The following is a 24,329-nucleotide window of genomic DNA, read 5'->3' as shown; positions in this document are numbered from 1 at the left end:
AAATTTGTCAAATCTAATCTTTAATAACAAGGCATTACGAGTCAAGGCGCGCGTTTTTGTGAATAACACGATCTATTATAATTGACTAATGATCTAGAAACTGTTTTAATTATTGCATTATTTGGATTGCTAACCTTTTCTATCCCTTATAACAGTTATTTTTTACAGGCCCTCCATTATTTAATTAGTATAAAATATATCTGATTTATATACAAAAATAACTTTAATAATCACAGATCCCATACACCGCATTCACCTCGGTTAATATTTCTTATTTCACAAGTTGATAAAACAGTCTTAATATTTATTCCAACATACCTTTTCTAACGTTTAACTTAGACAGTCTATGGGAATCTAAATAATCTTAATTTTAACGATGAGCGTTTTCAGAGTGCGTCTCGTTTGTCTTAGGGCCGGTTGCATCAAACAGTCTGTCACCGTTAAAGCGTTCCATAAATTTTATTGTATGGGAAGTTCCATAGACGTCTGCTGCGGGACGATGATGTGTCTGTCAAATGTGGTTGATACAACTGGCCCTTAGTCTACGCTCATATCGGGCGATCAGCGGGGCGGGGCGTGCAAATAAGTCGAGCTCATCTGTATGACACCGAGCATTCGAGTCATCTGTATGAGCTCATCTGTCGACTCAGGACAGGTGTCCTGAGTCGACACTGCATCGGGTGTACAAGGGCGGGCCCGCCCCGCCGAACGCTCAAAACGTCCACTCAAACCTTACACTTGTTTCGTAAGTAGTAAGTAAAACAACAAAACTAAGGGTCGGTTGCACCAAACCGGCTGTCACCGGTAAAGCGTTCGTTAAATTTTATTGTATAGGAAGTTCCATAAACGTCAGCTGCGTGACGATGTGTCTGTCAAATGTGGTTGATGCAACTGGCCCTAAATCTCCCACCAACTGTCTGAGTCAAGCGATAGGGCTATACTCATTCTAATATCCTACAAAAAAATCAAATATGAATTTTTCAGTACAGATGGTCGTTTTTTTACGCACCGCACTAGTTCGAGAAGTGGTTCATTATATGCCAGGTCGAAACTTCGGAGGCTCATCTGTACTGAAAAACGTCGTACGATACACGTGCGAAAAGGAAATTCGTAACTCGTGTCGATTTAAAACACTTCCTTCGGTCGTGTTTTAATTTATCGCCACTCGTTTCGAATTTCCTTTTTTACGCACTTGTATCGTAATGTACTATTACGATCGCAGGAAGTCATCTCAAAGACTGCTCACTACCAGAACGTTTAGTCATGTTATATATTTAATTTTCAAAGGTTTTACATAAGCAGTTTTTAGCAGTGAGACTTCTTTATAATGAAGTTTAACACTAAATATTTAGGCAGCCTTGTAGCATACTTGAACATTTTTGATATTAATTTAATGACAAGATAGTATTTATACATCCAGCCAAATCAATCTCGTTACAACATTATATAACCGTCCACAGGGCATTCCATGTTGCTGTGCCTTGCAAAGGCACATAATTAAAAATACTGAGTCTATGGCTATTAAAATCAGTATTTTTCACATCCACTGTGTAAGAAATAACTAGCAAGCCAGCAATTTTTCTGATAATTCGTACAAGATAATGGTAGACTTTTTCGTGAATCGCTCTGAAGAGGATCAGGCAGGTTTTTGCAGACGACATTTTCGATCACCAGTCACAGATAATTGAGCTATTGTAACTAGCCACGTTCTGATTCCGCTTGCTAGCTGTATGCGGCAATATAGCGTACGGCATTGGCGAGCAGGTCGATTCTTAGCAACTATTTCAATCAGATACATTCTTATTTCCCTTACTACCTGTAACTGATGCCGTATCTAGCGGCGACTTGTGGCGTGTGCGTGGTGGCGATGGCTAGCAGCAGTGGCACGTCGTTTACGTCGATGTTGAGTGCTTTGGTTAGCGTCGCGATGTCGCAGAAGTCAGTCGACATCAAGCATGTCGGCGAGCGTTTTGGATAGGACACAGAACTCGCGGAGCTTGCCTTCGAGGTATAATAGGCACTGAAACAAATACAAATAATTTGTACTGTGGTATTTGACGATCGGTCTGGCCTAGCGCATAGTGACCCTGCCTGCTAAGCCGCGGTCCTGGGTTCCTGAGGTTCATGAGCATAGATATTTGTTCCTGGGTAATGGATGTTTTACTATGTATATTATATATGTCGTTGTCTGGGTTCCCACAACATAAGCCTTGAGCTTTGGTACCGTGGGACTCTGTCAATCAGTCAATCTGTGTAAGAATGTTCTAATAATATTGATTTATTAATTTATAATTGTTATCAGAGAAAAATAGTTGATCGTAAAGATTATAATTGTTATCAGACAAAAGTATTTTACAAAATGAAATTTGTTTCATAATAACTGTAACATGTATATTGGAAAAGTTCAATGCAACTATTTAATAAAAAAAATACGTAACTGAATTGTTTCTGATTTCGTATTAATTTGTTTAGCATATTGGTTACATTGAAATATAGCACAATGATCGATTGGACCACGGAATGCGCTCGACATCCGCGCAAACTATGTTACATTTCTGCAGGTAACAAGCAAAAGTGACTAATTGTAATTACTTTAAAATAATTCCCACCCTCAAGGAGGGTGTGGCGTTTCAACGTCCTTGCTGCGGCAACTTTTTGGGACGGGAATACTGTTTGGCTTTGGTAGGTCACCGGTGCGTCGAGTGTGTACCAGCACTACCCCAACCCATGGGCTGAATGAATGCATCATGATACAGCCCGCCTGTTTCCGGCCAGGCGTCCCTACACTACATCTACCCCAACCCAGTGATACCGTTTGAGCTATCGAGTTTCAAGGTCAGTGGCAGTGGAATAGTGTGTAGGCTCACCTGGTACGCGGGCACGCGTGCGCGACACATAGCGGGCAGCGCGTCGAGCATGGCGCCCACCAGCGCAGACATGCCCCCTCCCCCGCCAGCCTCACGCCCCACTACCCGCACCTCCCTGCAAACGATACACTCATTATTGATCTATGGCTTACTGCAACGATCCCAATCATCACCTAATACAGGGATTGAATACAATAGATTACGAGAATTAGACACAACTGGGGAATTACAATAAAACGCGCAGAACGACGGGCGATGCTCTTCTGTCAAATACACTCGATTACGAAATCGTTTTCGTACTACCTAAGAGGATAGACTATTATAGAGAGTTACTTTCAAAGTAAAATGTGTAATCACAGGGCATAGACTGCCATCTCTCGACACAGGCTTAAAACTTTTGAACCTCAGTTTTGACAATTTGGCCTATATTCTTAGCTTGATATGTGTTAGAATGCCAAATACTAATATTAGCGCCATCTAGCCGAGCGTCCCTCACAGGTGTAACGCCATCTAGGACAACGTACCTTTTTCTGTATGATTCTGAGGTACGTTTTTTCCTTGGACTTTATTTGTCTTTACGGAGTTACATATGTCTTTGGTACTACCAACAAGAGTCCGGGAAATTGAGAACTACTTCATATACCAAGACAAGGCATTTCTCAAGTTATTCGTCGCTTCTATCAGTTCTATCAAAAGATTATGAATAAAATGACAGTTACCAAGCGTCTGTATCACCGACGATAGCCACAGGCATGGCGCCCGCGTCGCTCGCCTTATTGAGGTAGGACGCCAAATCCAGGTCACGCCGGAGATCCATCTCCCACGTCTGAGGTTTTGATATTGTTCCTGAAAAAAAAATTAAAAGATAAACATACATACTATTTATTCACAAAATGTAAAATAATTACAAGTGGCGGATTTAATGCCTAAAGGCATTCTCTAATGGTTGACTCATAAGACGCTACGCCAAAGACTACGGAAGCGCGCAGTTACAGCCACATACATATCAACTTTAATATAGACCGACAACATTCATGATTACGTGCGGCGCACGAATTGCGTAGCGTTTAAAAGTATAATGGAATTAGGATTATATTTTTCTCAGTCGATATTAAAATGAAAATATGTCGGGTGTCAGTTGTGACTCATGACATCCCTCTTAGTCCGTTGCTTCTGGAAAGTTATGTATTCAATGAAAATGTTGGCATAATTAATGGAAGATTTTTTTTGATTGGGATATGTACATCCGCGGATTGGATGCGCATCGCGGGATTGGGATGTGGCCGAAGTTATTTTTTATCAACCCTCCCCATCCCTCCCCCCTCTGCGTCACCCCTCGTCCCCCCCCCCCCTTAAATAGCCGAAAATGCGGTTTTTCGCGATTTCTGACAAAACCGTTGTAGATACAAAAAAAGCGTGTAGGAAAAAAATAATCCTTGATAAATTTACTACAAATCGTTCATTGACACTTTGGTTCTAGCACTTATAGGTTTCGCGTGATCCATCACGAAAGTTGGTCCTTTGCTGCAATTTTCTTTAGTGAATGTTAAGTTTTCTCCCAAATTGCTTACGAAATCTGTTTGATATTACTAAAATATTATAAACTGAAAATAAATTTCAGGGGGAAAAATCACTACCATGGGTGGGTTTTGAACTCACGGCTACTGGATTGATACTCCAGAGCTCTACCAACAGCTACCAAAAGCTCATCCCCAGTCATAGATATACTATATAGATCAATGGTACTCCTAGCGACTACTACCGTGAAAATATGACGTCTTAAATAGTTACTGGAATTCCAAGACATATTGGAAATTCCACCCATGGTAGTGGTTTTTCCCCCTTAATTTTATTTAAGTCATGAGTTACAATATTTTAGTTATATCAAACAAATTTCGACGATTTCGTATGCATTTTGGGCAAAAACTTAACATTCACTAAAGAAAATTGCAGCAAAGGACCAACTTTCGTGACGGATCACGCGAAAACTATAAGTGCTAGAACCAAAGTGTTAATGAATGATTTGTAGTAAATTTATTAAGGATTACTTCGTTGCTACGCGCTTTTTCTGTATCTTCAACAGTTTTGTCAGAAATCGAGAAAAACCGCATTTTCGGCACTTTAAGGGAGGGTAGAGGGGTGACGCAGAGGAGGGAGGAGTGGGGAGGGTTGATGAAAAATAACTTCGGTCTATAACGTACATATTTCAATTAAAAAAAACCTTCCATTAATTATGCCGTAATTTTAGCTAATTTCCCCCTACTATCTACTAACCTTGTAAAACTAAATCAGGTACATAATGGTCGGTGAGGCCGCCGAGCAGCGCGCCGTCGAGCCCGGCGGCGGGCTGCGGGCGGCGCGCCACGCGCGGCACCGAGAACTCGATGACCTGCCGCACCGCGCCCCTGTCGCCGTCCTGCTCGCACGCACGTGCCCCCGAGAACTCGATGACCTGCCGCACCGCGCCCCTGTCGCCGTCCTGCTCGCACGCACGTGCCCCCGAGAACTCGATGACCTGCCGCACCGCGCCCCTGTCGCCGTCCTGCTCGCACGCCGTGCCCCGCTCACTTCCACACTCACACTAGGCTTAACGTTCACGTTCACCACTAGGGTCGCCTCTTTTTTCTCCGCACGAAAGTCTTCGGGGACACCTGAACGCTGTCGCTCACTATGGACTCCTTCGCGTACTGCGGGTCCGACTGCCGCGGTCCGTCGTTCATGTACTCCAACTCGGAGGCGTTCGTCGGGGTTTGCAGCATCGACTCCATCATCTGGCACTTGTAGCACGCCTCGCACCGCTCCTCCTGGATCGGCGGGACGACGGTCGGGTCGAACTGGAAGTTGTCCAGCTTCAGATTCCCCGGTTTCCCGATGTAGTGCCTGTCTAATATTTCTAAGTTCTTGCTTTTCATATAATTAGTGACTATCTGGGGGTACTTATCGAACTCGAACTTAAAGCCGGAATGTTTTATCGGTTTGGAATGTTGAAGTGTTTGCGCGCAGCACTTGGAGGGGCTGTCGGTGCTTCGGGCGCATCTCTGCTCGCAAGGCGGCCGGCCGTCGCCGTTCTCTTCCTCGTCGCCGGCTTTCTGGACCGCGTCCAGATTTACCGGCTCGTGTTGTATTCTGGAGGACCTCTTGACGCTTTTCCCGCCGTTAGACTTGTTCTTCAACCCGACTAGTTTCTCGTCGTCGCCGAGGACGAACACGACCTTCCGTTCGACCTCCTCCTCGGATGCGGTCGAGTCGAGACTGGAGTCGGAGGAGGACTTGGTCGCGAGCATCATCGTGGGGTTCCGCCTCAGGCCGCTCGCGCTCTTCTCGCTCGACGCGCAGCGTTCCTCGAAATCTACACTAGTAGAGAGCTGCCGATTGATATTGGCGAGCGTCGTCGACCGTCCGAAGCCGCGGCTCGGGGCGGGCGTCGCATCGCCCTCGCCACTGTCGCTCTTGGCGGGGGCCGTCCGTTTGAGCGTCACCGTTTCGCTTTCCCTGAGAACACTGTCGTCGAAGTGGAAGTCGTTGCGGACGACGTCGCCGCAGCGCACGAAGTAGGTGAGCACGGCGAGGAGCTTGTTGACGAGGACGGCCTCGGCGCCGCTGACGATGGTGCGCGCGGGACGGGCGGGAAGCCGACGGCGCCGTGCAGGTCGGCGAGCTGCGCCCACAGCGCGTTGTGCGGACGGCGCGAGCCTGCGCCCGGCGCGGGCACGGGCGCGCTCTCGTCGTACGGGCTCACCGTGCTCACCCAGCCCAGGTGGTACGTCAGCACGTGCGTCAGCAGCGTGCTCATGAAACTGGAATTATTAAACAACTATTACCCCCTTATTCATAAACGTACTCTAAGTTATCAAGCCGATAAAGTTCGTTTGACCCTTTACGACGTATTGGTGTGATAGAAAAGGACAAACGAACTTTATCGGCTTGATAACTTTAGAGTACGTTTATGAATAAGGGGGTTAGTATTTCAGTAATTACTTTGGAAATTATGGGCGTGTCGGGCGATAGACGACTTACCTACGCAATTACGCATTAAAATAATGTGTAAATAATAAAACCTGTCATACGACCTGTCAAATATGGCATACAAACGATGAAATGTTTTAAGTAACAAAAAATTGGCTAGTATTGAAAATAGAGTTCAAAGAGGTATTTTCTTTTTTCAAGCTGATTGTGGTATGAATAAATCGATAAATCTCAGAGTATTCAAATTTAGCACCAAACGCGTCATTTCGATTATTATAGATTTATTAACATGTTTTATAACAGTTATAGAAGAACGGCAAACAGAATCTTTATAAGGGCATGAATGGCATGATACGAGTGAAAATGAGTAGTGTAAACATTTCTACGTTATTTCTGTACTAATAATTCCTTGTTTAGAATATCTAATTTTAAAAGCACCCCCACGCTAAACTCTAAACATGTAAGTCATTAGTTGCACAACCTCTCCGCTTTGTAAACATCGCACGAAAATAACACAATCACGTGAAATAACTACGAAAATAAATATTGTTCGCGAATAGAGTGAACGACTCTCACCTACAATACCTACACGACTTTCTCGTGACTAAAAATATAGATGTGTTAGGTATTTTCTTGACATTTGCGTTGTTCCATACGCATCGTAGTTGCAAGAATAACGTCACCTAAAATCGTAGCGTAGCATAAGTAGCATTTGGAGCCCCAACCGAATAAGACAAGTTAAGATTGTTTTTCCCACAGCCACACTTCGCATCGGGTCACATCACACCTATGTCATTTTTGTTACAATGCGTCCTGTTTATAACATACTAGAATACTAGTAATTATTTACCCCACATCGGCGCTCGTGAACTTTGCTCAGATGCCGGACAACCTGCTAGGCGAGTGGTTGCTCGGGTCGAGATCGGGTTTCGGAGTAGTGCGCCGTTTTTAGGGTTCCGTACCAAAAAGGTATTTGTCTATAGATGTGAATATGCTAAGAGATCTAACGTCCCAAGTCTCAAGAACAGGAAAGTAACATTTTTGCACCACAACGAATTTTCATAAACAACATAACCTAAAAGTCCTAACAGTCTTGTCACAAAAGGCCACCCACGATAGCAGAAGACAGCCCGTCACTCACACGTCCCAGGTAATTACCGGTCAACCGCTAACGAGCCAAAACGTGTATTTGCCTAGCAGATCGTTTACCTGCATCATTTCCAGAATTAGTTCACTTACGTTTGCGCTGCTGTCATTTATTATGGTAAAAACATTTTTATATAAAATATTAATATATAAAAATTGTAATGTGGCTGCAAAAATATGGCATATTGCGACTGGACCCCTGACTACAGTTCGAATATATTTGTCATTATTTTACGTCATTATAAATTAGTTTTTCTTTCAATATTTTCCGAATATAGTATGCGTAATTCGAATTATTTAAGTATCACAGAAATCATCCCAGGAGAAAAATACTATAAAAAGAAGCTATTTTGACTAAAATGAAAGTAGCCCATTGTCAAGTATATAGCATGCAAAGGAGTGGTGAATTCGGTAGCATAATTTGCTTTAATTAAGGTAGCCGTAATTGCCGTAAACATCATACGTAGAATCCATGATTTAAGTCATCAACCGTTCCATGGAACTTGGATCAATTCCAGGTGACGGTCTATTTGCAAAGCTCTCGATATATTATCAAGGAATTAACGGACTACACTTTTATACTCGCTAGATAAGATAAATGTCTGGTCGACGACATACAGATCCGAAAAGTTCTTGAAAAATCATGTGATTATAATCATTGGCAAATTAAATAACTGGGGGCAAACCCCATTTCAAAAGATAAGACTTTCGTTGTGGTGATAGAGTAGGTATTGGAACGGCAAGATTTTTGGGCAGTATTTCGAGTACAGCTATAAATTTAATTTTAACTGCGACGACGCATTAGCACGTCACGGGCCACATTAACGGCTAAAAATTATAAGTCTGGGTGGCGTAGGCGAGAGGCTGGCAACCTGTCACTGCAATGTCACAGTTTCGTTTTCTTTCAACCCCTTATTTGCCAAGAGTGGCACTGAAACCTGAGTAGTTACATGTGCTCTGCCTACCCCTTCATGGAACACAGGCGTGATTGTATGTATGTATGTATGTAATTATAAGTCTGGTAAATTATTGTTGGGACGAAATGTAGGAAACATGAATAGTAAAACAATAACGGATTTTATAACTTAATTCCCTTTTAAAACTGTCATAAATTACAAGTTATATAAACAGGTATTTATAATTTAGTGATTCTTTTATAATGGCTTCGCTCGGGTTAAATTCAAAAATTGCGGAATGCTCCATACAAACATCCCCCCCCCCCCCCCCCCCCCCCCCATTGTAGGGAAGTGAGAGGTTAGAAAGAGACAATAAGTAGCCTATGTCACTCGCCATCCCTGCAACTATCTTCGTTTAAAAAAACCACGTCAGTTCGTCGCCCCGTTTTGTCGTGAAAGACGGACAAACAAACAGTCACACATTTTCCCATTTATAATTTTAGTATGGATTCGAGTCTAGACCATTAGTCAAACAGCAATAAACATCTCAATGACGCCATTTTAACAAATTAGTGACAAGTACTGATGTGCCGACGGAAAGTTTCCAAATTTCTGAAATGTTCACATAGGAAAACTTCGGAAACTTTCCATTCTTTGTATGGACAATTGTATGGATGGAAACTTTCCATTTCATAAATTTAAATTCCCTTTATTTTTCGTGAAACTTTCGTGAATTTTTCATGAAATTTAAGATTTTTTTGGAAAGCTTCTGCAACTTGCACATCACTATGACAAGAAAGTATAATAGCCCTCATCAAAAGATTATACTGTATCTAAAGGCAAACAAGTAACAGTATCACGTGATTCACGTGACTATAGATAAAACCATGACCTACGCTCACCGAAATACTGATGTGTAGTAAATCGTGAAATATATTACATGTTTGGATGATCGAGGTGACATGTCTACTCTATTATGTAATTTATATTGGCGTTGCTTCAAATGAACTAATAAATAATGAAAATATTTAGATAAATTAGTGTCCAGGAAGGAAAAAATGGTCGCGTGATGCAACGTCAGATGTAATTTCAGTCCTTTTTGCACTATTTGTAAGTGTGATAGTGACGCACCACGCACCTATGCGATAAAGTTTATCGAACTAGTGTGCTACACGCCCGCAGCAAGACAATATTATATAAAAATTTTACCTTCCAATAAAATTGTTATTATTTTGCCTGGTATATCCGAGGTCTTATATAGAGAGAGAGTACGTCGTAGACGTCGCATCGGACCGATAGATGGCGCCATCGTTCGTTGTAAGTCGCTCCGGCGTCACACCGCCGCGATGTTGGTAGTCCCGTTTTCCCCACCTGCAACATAAGGCTCCTACGCGCCCCGGCCCGCCACCAGCCACCCTCATTGTTGAGGAGAAGTGCCGACGGTATATTAAGCCTACCAGGAAGGCATCACTCAGACCTCGGATATACCAGGCAAAATAATAACAATTTTATTGGAAGGTAAAATTTTTATATTATTTGTGCCGTTTGTATATCCGAGGTCTTATATAGAGACCTGTTTATTATCTCCTGGTGGCGAGTCAGCTGGCGCGCAAGCCTTTGGTAGCCCTATTGGCATAGCATAGAAGAATAAGTGAATCGGTTGTTGAACCGATTTGACAGATGTATCAGTCGAAATCGCCTTCGATCCGCGAATATCTCGGTGCCAGAAACGCCTAAAGAGATTTTCGTGATGACGTTTAGCTTTAGTCAGCGAATAGTTAGAGAAATGACATTATTATACATTGTAGGCGAGGCTGACTTGAACAAGATACAAAAACCTTAGATACACTTTTATTATTAACAGACACGTTATTTTATCAGGTTATTATAAACCCAATTTCAGACACAAAGTGTGGAAATTAACTGTAAAAGTAGTGTAACTATCTGTACTGTAGCAGGGTAACGTAATTGATACTGCTTTTGTCAACCCTTCGTAAAAATTATCTAAATCAATATTAGCTTTGATATGACTATTTAAAGTCCAACGTCTTACGTCCATATCAAACACAGAAAAAGGTCATCACTCATGCGCCCGAGGGCTATTTGTTACGATACTGGTATTTTCGATCAGACTATTTCGCGTCAAGCGAGCGCGGTTACAAGCGAGACTCCTGAACTCTGAACTCTTTTTAGTGAGGGCATTTGAGGATACTGATCGCTCGGTAAAACTAGCCTAGAAGATGAAAAGTACGAGCGCTGTCGATTGCTACTACACTGGACGGAGGTATCAGTCGATTTCTTCAAGTCAGTCATTGACTCTTAGGGTAATCCATTACCTAATCCAAAACCCGATGCGACGGATTTCTACTTCGTGCAATGAAGGTCGACAGTGTAGACTGAGAGGTGACGTCCGTGTCGCATCGCTGGTGGTTGCTGAACACGTCGTGGTAGCAGGTCAAGGGGTGAATTAAAACACCGCCACACATGCGCGCTTTGAGAGCGTAGGCGGAGCGCAATAATGGCGGTGCACCGCACAAACGCTGGCGTTGCGCCCAGTGGGCACTAGCGGGAACTAACGAGCGCGGATTGCGAGCGCAACGCGCGCGGGACGCGAGCGGAATGCGCGCGCATTCAGCGCGCTGATAGCGTAGCGTTAGCGAAGCGGAATGCGCTTTATGTGTGGCGGAGGCTTAATACGTACCGTTGTACGGCGTAATGCAGGGCTCTCGCAGACGAAGAGGTACGATGACGGGCGAAGCAGAAGAAGGCGAGGTCACCGAAGGTCACTTACTTGGCTCCCAGGGGGTGCATACTGACCTCGTACGACAGTCTGTTGGAGTCAGCAGTTACTGTCGTAGTTACTCGTAACCGAAGAGATGTAGTCCTGCCATCGTACAGCATAACATAACATACAACCGAACTGTGCATAGCATATAGTGCTATGCGAACCTTAATCCGGCTGCATGTCACTTCAGTCGCCAGCGCCACCGCCTGTTGAAGATTATTTTCCATCGGAAGAGCTTTACTTTGTACAATATTCCGATTATTTAAGGTCTTATCGGGCTGCAAATGCAAGCAAAACAGGAGCGATTGGCCTACAGCTATCGGCAGCTGTACGAGGTAATGCTGGAAACCAACCTCCCTCTGTAGACTACGAAAGTTGTGAAATTGATGAAATCAGGTTCTACGATCGAATCAAGCTCTATATTAATTCAGTATAGTCGAGCCAGATGATAACTACTGAAGTCCTCCTGAGTTCCTGGCCCCTTTCGCTTTGAGCTGGAATCTCAAGTTCACTAAGGCGAAGCGGGTTTATTTTTCCCAATTTGTTTATTAGAGGCTCGGCGAATAAGTTAATCTCTCGAATGGACAGGGGGCGCCACAAGCCTCCGGGAAATCGTCGTGTACTTGGAACCCCCGCGGCCAGATTACCGATCGGTTTTGGTGTCCGCCCGGTAAACAGACGCACGCTCAGGATGCAGCACGCTGGCTCGAATTCAGATCTGGACATTCTGAAAGAGTTTTTTTTTTTTTTTAATTCCGCAAACCTTTACGATGTCTTTGACCTACACAATGAGCGACGTACAGGAATCACAGGGTCGTCTCGCGAGGCGCCTCTCCGATTAGATAGCTCGCGAACATCGTCAGGACACCCTCGCAGCAGTGCGGCTCCTCGTCCGGTTATTGACGTCTTACCTCGTTCAACTATGGGTGGCCAAGCCACGTTAGGACGTAGCATCTTTAGAATTTATCTGTTCTCACTTCGGCGACGGAGGAGTCATTGGTCAAAATAGAGTGTAAATACTGTCGAAGTACTTCACGGGAACTGGAAAGAGAAGAGTGGATACCATAGTGTACGGGATGTCAGCTGATAGCGGCGCCCGGCGTCACATTGGAGGGCAGTATCAGCCTGGTCAGCAACAGAGTCTGCAACGATACCGTAGCAGGCGGAGCCCGGATATGGTCGTGGCACCATTGTAGGGGAAGACAGTGCTCGCGGTGAGCGTGACATCTTAGGCGCGACGGGCGTTATCAGCGTGGCGGCTAGCAGTACCAAGGGACCACATCAGCAATCTTACCAGCTTGTCACTGCAGCAGACGATGTTACGTTCGGCGGTGAGATTGAGACGGCCGTCGTCAGCTCGAAAGGCGTCTTCGATGCCCCTGTCGCGTCACGCAGTATCGTGCTCGGTGGCCCTCTCGAGGTCGCCGCCGTCAGCGCGGGAGGCACCGGCGCCAGCATGACAGTCAGCTACATCGGTGAACAGCATCAACAGAGTTCGCGGCGTCGTCACGGCAGACGCGGCAGGAAAATTAGCGACGCCTTCGCGGCAGCCGCAGTATTGCGCTCGGTGGCGCGATGAAGGTCGCCGCGTCTGCAATCTTACCTCGTGCGATCGAGGCGACATCAAGGCGCCAGCATCAGCGTGTCGGCCGACGACACCGGTGGAAAACTTCAAGTAGCTTGCGGCGATGTCACGGCAGACGCAGCAGAAGGATTGCGACGCCTGTGCAGCGGTTAACAGTATTACGCTCCACATCACCACTGAGGCTTGTCACCATCGAGGCGCCAGCATAAGCGTGGCGGCCAGCGATACTGGTGGACAGCTTCAGCAGGGTCGCGGCGTTTTCACGGCAGATGAGCGCGCTGCATCACCATCGAGGCGCCAGCATAAGCGTGGCGGCCAGCGATACTGGTGGACAGCTTCAGCAGGATCGCGGCGTTGTCACGGCAGATGAGCTCGCTGCATCACCATCGAGGCGCCAGCATAAGCGTGGCGGCCAGCGATACTGGTGGACAGCTACAGCAGGATCGCGGCGTTGTCAGGGCTGACGCACGCTCTGCATTACCATCGAGGCGCCAGCATAACCGTGGCGGCCAGCGATACTGGTGGACAGTCAGCAGGATCGCGGCGTTGTCACGGCAGACGAACGCTCTGCATCACCATCGAGGCGCCAGCATAAGCGTGGCGGCCAGCGATATTGGTGGACAGCTTCAGCAGGCTCGCGGCGTTGTCAAGGCAGACGCACGCTCTGCATCACCATCGAGGCGCCAGCATAAGCGTGGCGGCCAGCGATACTGGTGGACAGCTTCAGCAGGATCGCGGCGTTGTCACGGCAGACGAACGCTCTGCATCACCATCGAGGCGCCAGCATAAGCGTGGCGGCCAGCGATATTGGTGGACAGCTTCAGCAGGCTCGCGGCGTTGTCAAGGCAGACGCACGCTCTGCATCACCATCGAGGCGCCAGCATAAGCGTGGCGGCCAGCGATACTGGTGGACAGCTTCAGCAGGATCGCGGCGTTGTCACGGCAGACGAACGCTCTGCATCACCATCGAGGCGCCAGCATAAGCGTGGCGGCCAGCGATATTGGTGGACAGCTTCAGCAGGCTCGCGGCGTTGTAGGCGGGGGCAGAAGGTGGCCGCGCTGGTAGCCTGCATATTGACGACAGATCACTAACGGCGCGGCGCTCGCGTCGGGGCAGCAGCAGACATACTTACAGCGTCGCACGCGACGCCTATGTGGCGGCCACAACGTTGTTCGGCGGCACCGCAGAGATGGCCATCGTTAACGAGGAGGCAACTTCTACGCAACTTCGGCGGCGCCGACGCGGCGGACAACACTGCCGCGGTCAGTGGCGCTATCGCAGCGCTACAGTAAGTTCCGGCGCCGACACGTGGTTTGGGGCCTCCGCACCGAATCGGAAACCGAACATGTTCTTTCTAAAATAATATGAATCTGCTCACCCATTCGTCGGAGAAATTCAAACCTCCTTGGAGCGCGGTATTCCTCCACCGCGCCCTCCGCCGCCGCCGCCGCCGCAGCCCGCAGGTCGCGCAGCACGCGGTCGCGAAGCACGTGGTCCCCGGAGCACGTGGTCCCCGGCGGAGCAACTTACCTACGTTACCGCTTATATTCTCGCGCGAAACTTTTAATACGCGGATAACACTTCCTACTTTAGTCTCGGAAATGCGAATAGTTTAAAAAGAAAACTGATTAACGGTAACGATTTTTGCAGCATGGAACTTTCTTACAAAAAAGTGGGTAGAATCATAAAGCACCGCTCGTTCATTTCTATCGTGAGAACCCCGAAAGACGAATAATGATCGCTAGCGAGGCATAATATATCTCATTATTCAAGAAGAACGAGCGTAAATTAAAAGGGAAGAAAGAATTGACGGTGAAAATTGAAATTGAAAAATTTCATAATTCCGAAACGTTATAAGCCACTTTTTAAATAAAAACACGAATAACTCTGGTTTGACCAGGAGTAACAAGGAAATAGAAACTAAAAGATTAATTTCGAGACACCATGCTGTAAAAATGTTCGAACGGAATACGCGACAACCGGTCACTTCGGCGTTCGACGAAACAATGAGGGTGGCTGGTGGCGGGCCGGGGCGCGTAGGAGCCTTATGTTGCAGGTGGGGAAAACGGGACTACCAACATCGCGGCGGTGTGACGCCGGAGCGACTTACAACGAACGATGGCGCCATCTATCGGTCCGATGCGACGTCTACGACGTACTCTCTCTCTATATAAGACCTCGGATATACAAACGGCACAAATAATATACGATACATGCCAAGGAAGTTCAGTAAATATAACTAAAATCCTGACCACAATCATACGCACTAAATTGTAAAACATATTAAAGGTTTATATTTTGCGGTGAAATAATTATCAATTTAATGACCGAATGTTGGCCTCAATTCAACTATGGAAGATGCCAATGATGTTTCCTTTATTCGTGTTCATCTTTTGAGAAACATTCGTAGAGATTTTGTCATAAATCTATCGTGTAAGGGCCAAGGTAAGTTCCGCGTTACTAAATTTAACTAGCTGAAAAAAACTCACGTGACGGCACGATGCGGTAACTGTTATACGGAACATGCATCTTAAGTAAATATCTCCAATTTTAAATGAGGTTTCGCAGAACAGGTGGGACGGGACAACTATTCCAGTTATATAGCTCCGTCCCTCTTTCTCAACTTAAACCGGCAGGCAAGCATGGTCGCGCGGTAAATGATATAACGTCAGGCCGTCCTTTTCGCACTATTTGTAAGTGCGATAGGGACGCACCGATGCGATAAACTTTCTCGAACTACGGCATTAATACTTGATGTTAACCCCCCAATACCTTAGGTGGATATTACTTACAAGTTGGTATCCTTAGTGTCGGCTCGAGTCAGCACGGCGCACAAGTCCGCCAGCAGTGAGTCGGCGAGCTTGTGCGAGCGCGGAGGCTCGCTGGCCACTAGGCGGAGCCACGCTGGCTGCAATCGCGGCCCGGACAGCAGTGCAGATAGCCTGCAAAAGTCATTAGTCTGTATACGTGAATATGGATGGCTATCCCCAGTCGTCAGATGACGATCAAAACTCAATGATTACTCTCGGTCGACGCACGTCTACATTGGCCGTCTGGCGTGTGACCACTTTGCCTCGCCTTACCAGTTTAATTTTCAACAAGCAAAGAAATATATTCAAGAGGGCTCTGTAAGAATATTTGTAATCGTAGTTACCATCCAGCCGCGTCATGTGCGGCCTTATGTAGTGTAGCGACGAACTTGCCGCCAGCGCCGGCCGTCATAGTGGCGAGACGCAGCCGACACACCATGCTCTGCAGTTGGGGGGACATCTCTACGCAGCGCCGGATGAAGTCTCTGAAAGAGGGCGCTGAGGTTAGGATTATGGTAGGAGCCTTGTGCAGCTATTCGTTTCTATTATTAAGGTATCTAGCCACCGTCACAATCGCTCACGCTGCGTGGCATATCTAGTAGTATATCTCTCTCATTCACTCTTTCGTATTGGTCCGACAGACCCAGTTACGTTTCGATAGCCACGTAGCGTTGTCATCACTTTTGTTCCTTGATATTAATAAATAATTGATAGTAGGTAATTGGGTATATGAAAATACCAATAAGTAACTGAATTAATAAAGCTTTGAAACTAGGTCATCAAGAGTATTTTTGAGTAGTTTTTGAGCGAGTTAAGTTCAGTAGTCTTGACTCGAAAGTCAATCGCAAATTACCATTGTTTTATGCTGAAATCAACGCTTTATGAAACTACTTACTATTTTAATTGATTTTACCCCTAATATAGAAATGATCGATCAATAAACAACAAGACTGTTTAAAAAACCATGAACCTAAGCTATGTACTCATAAGCTTGATTTTAATACTCACTTCTCCGCGGCTTCTGGCACACTGATAACCAGTGCCAACCCTAGTTTGTTTTTCTTCAACGCCGTGCAACTGCTAGCCAGGCTGTCGCTTGTCCCGCTGGTCGAGCTACTGCTGTACACCTGTAACAACAAGCTTCGATACAGACAATTCCGAGAAGCCATTGAAAACTACAAAGCATACCGCGCTGCGCAGTCAGAATTGATAAAAGTTGAAAATGCATAGTAAAAACTACAGGCCCCGTAACCGAATGGCATTTCTGCGACGCGAAACGCCACCGAAACGCCGCAGAAATTTTGTCTGGCTCTGTCGCGCCAATACGCAAGAGCGATAGAGATAGATAGCTACGAAAGATATACATATTATCGTCGGCGTTTGTGCATTCGGCTACGCACACAGGCCAGCTGGATTATAGTGGCATATTTGGCAACTGTTTTTATTTTTTATTATTATAAATGGGCTTACTCTTGGCCACAGACTAGCCAAAGGCAAAGACGTGGCCTACGATGGAGTGAGCTCGCCCAGATGTAGCCGTAGGTCGTACATGTTATTTGACGTGGACTGAAAGACAAGATGAGCAATTGCGCAGTCGTTACTCATTTGTTTGATGACGATGTCTTTGGCTCTTCCAATTCCAGTTGCGGAAAAAATGGATCTTTACATGTGACGTGTAGCTATAAACATTGGCATAGCGTAATAGTATTTTATACAATCGTGGTATAATACAAAGCTTTTCAGTCGAGTACCATGTTTATGATAGTTTATGCCTGATATTTATTTATTTAAACTTTATTGTAGTAAGACTTAAGTGAAAAGCTTAATTATATCACTATTGTATACAATACTTTTTCTATGAGTCATCATGTTCATTATCAATAGACGAAAAATAACATCATTCAAGTTAAAATTAATGTTAATGGCGTCGTTCACCGTTGTATCAACATCGAATTACTTGGCAACCAATTGTTTGTAATAACCGTCTGTGATTGGTCGATAACGCGATAGATAAAAAAAAATGTGTTTCAGATGCAGAAAAATTTGCCAGGTATCGCGAATTAGTATAGAACTTGTATAAAGTTCTATTTTTGAAATTTTTTCAGTTAACTAAAGTGAAGTGTAATGAAATATTATAGTTAAGTAAGTGTCAAAGACTATCCAACACTGAAAAGTTGGCACATATAGTTTAATATGTGGTGTCCTAATTGACAGATTAAAGTCGACGAGTAGAAAAACAAATTTATTAGTGATCGGAGAAGCACCTGCGTGGCCCTTTCCTTTCAATGAGTATTCTGAAGGTGAAAAGTTTGTCCAACGGGGCCGAACGCCAGGCTGTGAGAACACAGGTCGTTTTACCCTTGTCTAGTTACTTTATTGGCTATAAACACCTTTCCCAAACAAATTTATCTATGTCGACCTTTGGGTTAGGGTTAGATAATAATAATGTAATACTAAGAGGGGGTAGAGCAGGGAGAATTTTCAGAATCTGTCAAATTACCCCATTACACACACAAACACCCTTCACTCACACTACCTCAATTTACTGTGAAAGGTCAGTGACCCTTAATTTTTTTCAAGAGTGTTATTTTGAGTTTGTAGTCAACTACTGACCTCTTTTGAGAAATTAAAACTGTAAAAAAGGTAGCATACAAGAAGACAGAGAAAAAATACGCGTCATCTAGCTTTCCTTCTCTGTCCATGTCTCATGTGACTTTAATTTACCTAAATATGTAGATAACGTTCCTTACTCAGTTGATTGTTTACCTAGGTGTATTTCAAATTACTTTGCACTTCATTTTGCGTTACTTTTCTATACTTAGATTAAAAATCGTCAGCCTGCCTATCCCCGCAAACATTTTTCAAAGACGTGTGTGAAGGCCGATACCTCCAGGCAAACAATTATGGTCGCGTGCTAAATGATAAAACATCAGCCCTATCGCTTTATTTGTAAGTGCGATAGGGACTGCCCGATGTTTTATCATTTATCGCGCGACCATGATTGCCCTGCAGGTCTTCAGAGGCCTGAGCTGTGCATTACGTATATGAGGGTTGTATTAAAGACTATGAGATATTTTCTTTATTCTTTTTGGTCGTTAGGTTTTTTTATCATTTAGTTTATACAAAAATAAAGCATGTGTATAAAATAAAAACCTAATGAATAGAGTACAGCTAGCAGCAGTCAAGTCAGAGACCCAAAGGAAGACAGGGAATATCTTATCATATCCAATACCGCCATCGCTATCTGCATCAGACTCTTGATCTTACCCAATTTCCTAGTCTCTTCTCTTAATTTCAGTTTCTTGAGTTGAAAATGTTGAAACTCATACTTAGCATTAAATAAAACACAAATACATATAAAATCACAATATAATTTTAAATTATGGCTTAGGCCCTGTACCAGTTGCAGTCGCCACGTCTGTAAAGCCACTTGTAGTTTCTTTTAAATGGCTAAATAGAAATACCTAGATGTTATGTCATAAACATCTGTGACGTGACTGAAAATTAAAAAACATCGCTCAGAGATAAGGTTCAAATTAGGATGGCAAAAAATACAACAGTGCAGTCAAAATACCATCAAAATACGAAAAAGCAAATATCAATGTCGCCGTATTTCAGGCAATAAGGGCTGTTTTCTCAAATATGAAAAAATCTCAAAAGCAGAACTTTATTAAGACTTTCTAGGAAAATTATTTTGAACTTGATAGGTAGAACAATTTATAAAAGTTTTACAGAAAAAAATTCTGAACTAAGTTTGTAACTATATGAAAAGCATTTTTTTATCTCAGATTGCATATTTTAGTATCGTAACGATTTTTCCTTCAAATAAAAAGATAATTATTAGAAAAGGTTCACGGTGTCTGCCGTAAACTGGGGTTACATTGACCAATTTGGGAATTTAAACTTCTCTAGCTTCTACATTTAATGGGTATTTTTACCCATTAAATGTAGAAGTTAGAGAAGTATAAATTCCATAATTGGTCAATGTAACGTAACAAAGAAAGAAAAAAATGGGACCATCAACTTTTTTAGTCTTTTCCTGCTAAAAATATAGAAAGGTAACAAAATAATGTACGCAAAAAAAAACGATGTTATCAAACTTAAACTGACATTGGGGTTACTTTGATACCCTATGTATTTTTTTAATGGTAATCGAATGTAATCCCTTACAAAAGTATTTCATCTCAAGAAAAGATAAAAAACGGTTCGCAGAGTCAAATATTACAACTCTTTAACGCTATTTTGGGGTTACTTTGATTAAAAATAAAAATTACCATCTTCGAAAAACCAACTTTATTTGCAATTGTTTCAATATTTATCACAAGAAATCAAATTATCAGTCTCAACAAGTACCGTGACATAATCAGACAATAATCAACTATGTGTCATTATGGTCAATGTTACCCCATGCAAGTGATCAAAGACACCCCACATAGTAAATAATTAGTAATAAATGCCTAGTTTGACTTTATGATACAACACTCAATACAATGGTATAGCTAAACACATGTCTGGCAAGCTAATATTCACTGTGAACCTTTTACTTTAATACCCACTACGTTAGTTTAGAAGTTATTTAACACTTTCGCTACCAAGAACCCGACTGTCGGGCACACCGCTCGTAGAAGCGTAGCCGATTACATGGGTTTCCCCGTATGTAGCGAAAATGTCGTAGCGCCGCGTAGAGCCCGGTTTCGAAAGTGTTAAACATGAAAAATAGCAACAAACTATGCTTATATTTTGACACGTTATCCGCACTGCCCACGACCATACTTACTTGTTCACTGCGTCAGAGCACCATATAACTATAAAGGTTGGTTTAGGGTTATCATATGTCTAGATTTCGATAAATTTATTTTATTAATACATTACCGACTACTCATAACATATTAGTTCCTTATTTTTTTATAAAATAAATATAATATGCTCGTGACAGGTCAGGTTTTGTTCGTAATCCAAAAAAGTCAACCCTAGCACTTTTCCCTATTCACCCTCTACCCCCTTCCCGACCCTATTCACCCCAACGTTAGGGTGAGCGAAAATTACTAAATAAAACGACATATTTTCAAAGACAACCCGAAGTTCACACCGCTGGAAGATTTTTTGTGTAAAAAAGTCGGTTTTGGCCCTATTCACCACAAATTAAGTTAGTTCATACCCGTTCCGACCCCATGAACCCAAAATCTTCAGAAAACGATGTACTAAGTAGCCCAAAGTACAGCGCCATCTCTAGGTAAATTGGGTTACTAATTTGTGCAAACTACTTAATAGGGTGGAGCGAAAAAACACTTTTCTGGAATTAGCAAACCTAATAGTTATCAATCAATGCCCCTTAGTTTATGAAGCCTTTGTGCAAATTTTCAGCTTTTTAAATCAACATCTTCTGCCTCCGCATTAGGTTTGAAATTTTGAAAATCTCATACAAACCTGAAAATTCAACTTTTAGATAAAAAATGTTTTTCGGCAGTATTATGTTCAGTATACATTATTGATACATATTATTACAAGAAACTACCAAAAATTGCGAAAATAGCGTAAAAAATCGCCAATTTTCAGTATTTTAGCGGCTATTTTGGCGAATGTACTGAAAATAGACAAACTTTGGCGATTCTTGACGCTATTTTCGCAACTTTTTGTAGTTTCTCATAATGATATGTATCAATAACATATACTAAACATAATACTGCCGAAATTTTTTTTTTATCTGAAAGTTGAATTTTTAGGTTTGTATGAGATTTTCAAAATTTCAAACCTAATGCGGAGGCAGAAGATGTTGATTTAAAAAGCTGAAAATTTGCACAAAGGCTTCATAGACTAAGGGGCACTGATTGATAACTATTAGGTTTGATAATTCCAGAAAAGTGTTTTTTCGCTCCACCCTACTACTTAAGTCGCAATAGATGTCATTTCATTTAGTATTTTGGAGGTAACTAGTAAAGATAATTTAGTTTTACAATTGTGCGAAAATAGATTCTCATTTGGCCGGATTTTTTAACCGAATTCCAAAATTCAAAAGGTTATAAATGATAGTTTTTTTTTAAATATCACTCCTGGTCCAATTTAATATCCCACAAATATTAACGGCAAACTGATAATGACTTAAGTATTTTTGAAATAAATTTGTGACAAATGTGGGTAGTTTAGTAATTAGGCGCCGACTGATTGTGGGTAGGTTATATTTTCGCTCTCTGCTAATAAATCTTGTATGTATGGAACGGACGTGTTTTCTTTGGTGCCTCTTCATCAGCGCTGATCTTCGGCTGGGAGCATACCTTACAAAATTGAATGCCGAAAAAAAAGTTTATCAGCAAAAATTACTTACTTGAAAATAAAGTCATAACCGTTTTCATACTTATGCATTGAAATAGATATCACGCACGAAAGTAAGAACGACAAGGCCTCCTGGTGGCTGAGCCGGGAATCGAACCCGCCATCTCTCTCGCTATACCCTAAATCCTCTAAGTGCCACTTGCACCAACGAATATGGAGGGTTAACCTGAGGGTTAACCCACCATTTTACATGGAATTTGACAGTTGACAGCCCACTAACCCTGAGTTAAGTGGTTGGTGCAAATGGGCCTTAAAGATTCATATACGAGGTGGTCAAAATGTGCCTATCAGAGATAACATACACTAGAGAAATTTCGTCGGGTACCACACGGCGGGCGGGTGGCCTAGTGGTAATGACGTTAGCTGCGTAAGCTGAAGACCCGGGTTCGATTCCCAGCTCGGCCACTAGTGGGCCTTATCGTTTTTTCTTTCGTGTATGATATCTATTTCAATTTATGTATGAATGTATGTGAACACTTTATTGTACATAAGACAAGTTAGGACATAAAAATACAGTATAGTTATGGTGTACAAAGGCGAACTTATACCTATAAGGGATCTCTTCCAACCTTTGAGCGAATTGAGAATTTATTATTTATATAAACTTGAAAATAACAATTCAAAAATTATTCAATAAAATAATTTTATTTCTTCCCTAGATGTATATGTATAGTTTCATACTTATGATTTTTATTTTAAAGTAATCCGTTTATATTATAGCAACCATGGGTGTTTTTTGTGGACTTAAGTAGAAACGTTGACTTGTGGTTGACAGAAGTGTGATTAACATTTCTAAATGTTAATTTATTGTATCTAGTCTAACTACGAAGCAATACATTGACGTATAAATTGCGTCCATATACAGAGAGGTCATTCATAAAAACATCACTTTAGGTAAGTTATATATCTTTTATACAATTTGACAACCATTGACTACACATCCCAATTCACCCCTCTTCCGACCCTAATCACCCCCTTCGTAAACCTATTCACCCCCTTTGCGACCCGTTTCCCCCATTATTGATCCTATTCACCCCTCAGTCCGCGGATATTTGTTCATCACGTAAAAGTTCCCCAACACAGTTGCATCGCTTTCTTCATGAAAACCATTATAAAAATGAAAATATGTCTTATGATTTTCTGTTAAACATAAACTTTAGAAGTGTAGGTATACACTACATTCAAAAGGATAATGAACAAATTCTTAGCAAAATTTCACACAAAAATGAAGTTAAAATGAGTAAAAAATCCAATAAATTTGAATGCCTACTTTGACAGACATTTTCATGTCTGTAAATATATTATTTACATAAATCATAAAATATATTATTTAAATATAATAGCATTATATACCCCGGGAACCCTATTCACCCCAAATTACAATATTTATTAAATTGTCAATATGTAAAATGTCGGAAAGTACGGAACGGAACCCTACACTGACCGTGGTCCGATGCGCTCTTGGCCGGTTTTTCTTCTTAATGATATGTAGAGATAATATAAAAATTCACCTCCCAATTTATAATAAGTTTTTTTGCAAAAAACACAGAACTTAATTTAGATAGAAGAAACAAATTCATATATTTGTATAGGGGCCGAGCGTGTCAAATTTTGTACTGAAGTTGATTCTTGCCTGTAATTTTAAATATGTCTCAGGCTCTTGATTGTTCATAATTTTTGTGTTGTTGCAATTGAATATCACGTAACGAGGCATTTTTTATGTTTTGGTTGACTTCAACTTACAAAAATTGACGCCCGAAAGCTGCAAGCTGCTAGTAAAGACGGACAACTCAGTGGATTTCACTGAGTTCATTTGACACGCTAAGTAGATACGTTTGCTTGATCTATGGTATATATGACATCTGTGCAAAAAAATCATTTTTGGCACAGGCTTTACCTTAGCCGACTGTACCTTTCTTTCAACAATCATCTATTGCTCTCCG

At 42.7% G+C, this 24,329-nt stretch overlaps 2 protein-coding genes across 4 annotated transcripts in view; both read right to left on the bottom strand.

The window, feature by feature from the left end:
* Positions 1-1,665: 1,665 nt before the first annotated feature.
* On the bottom strand, positions 1,666-6,154 carry LOC125226468. Its single transcript, XM_048130452.1, has 5 exons — positions 5,537-6,154; positions 5,142-5,448; positions 3,587-3,713; positions 2,868-2,982; positions 1,666-2,020 (listed from the first exon to the last, which is right to left on the bottom strand). The coding sequence occupies exons 1-5, from the start codon at positions 6,152-6,154 to the stop codon at positions 1,940-1,942; spliced, it is 1,248 nt and encodes a 415-aa protein (XP_047986409.1). The 3' UTR covers positions 1,666-1,939.
* A 186-nt stretch (positions 6,155-6,340) lies between these two features.
* The window catches only part of LOC125226069 (folliculin-interacting protein 2-like), a 49,361-nt gene continuing 31,372 nt past the window's right edge, over positions 6,341-24,329 (bottom strand). For all 3 annotated transcript variants that reach the window (XM_048129905.1, XM_048129906.1, XM_048129907.1), the window contains exons 7-10: positions 17,065-17,183; positions 16,401-16,541; positions 16,039-16,188; positions 6,341-6,664 (exon numbers count right to left, since the gene is read on the bottom strand). In XM_048129905.1, the coding sequence (XP_047985862.1) occupies positions 6,343-6,664; positions 16,039-16,188; positions 16,401-16,541; positions 17,065-17,183 (732 nt within the window). In that variant the 3' untranslated portion in view covers positions 6,341-6,342. The remainder of the gene's footprint in view (positions 6,665-16,038; positions 16,189-16,400; positions 16,542-17,064; positions 17,184-24,329) is intronic.

This window comes from Leguminivora glycinivorella, chromosome 5 (genome assembly GCF_023078275.1).
Source record: "Leguminivora glycinivorella isolate SPB_JAAS2020 chromosome 5, LegGlyc_1.1, whole genome shotgun sequence".
NCBI lineage: Eukaryota > Metazoa > Arthropoda > Insecta > Lepidoptera > Tortricidae > Leguminivora > Leguminivora glycinivorella.
Note: the sequence above shows the minus strand (reverse complement) of the source record. Positions and strands in the feature narration are given on the sequence as shown.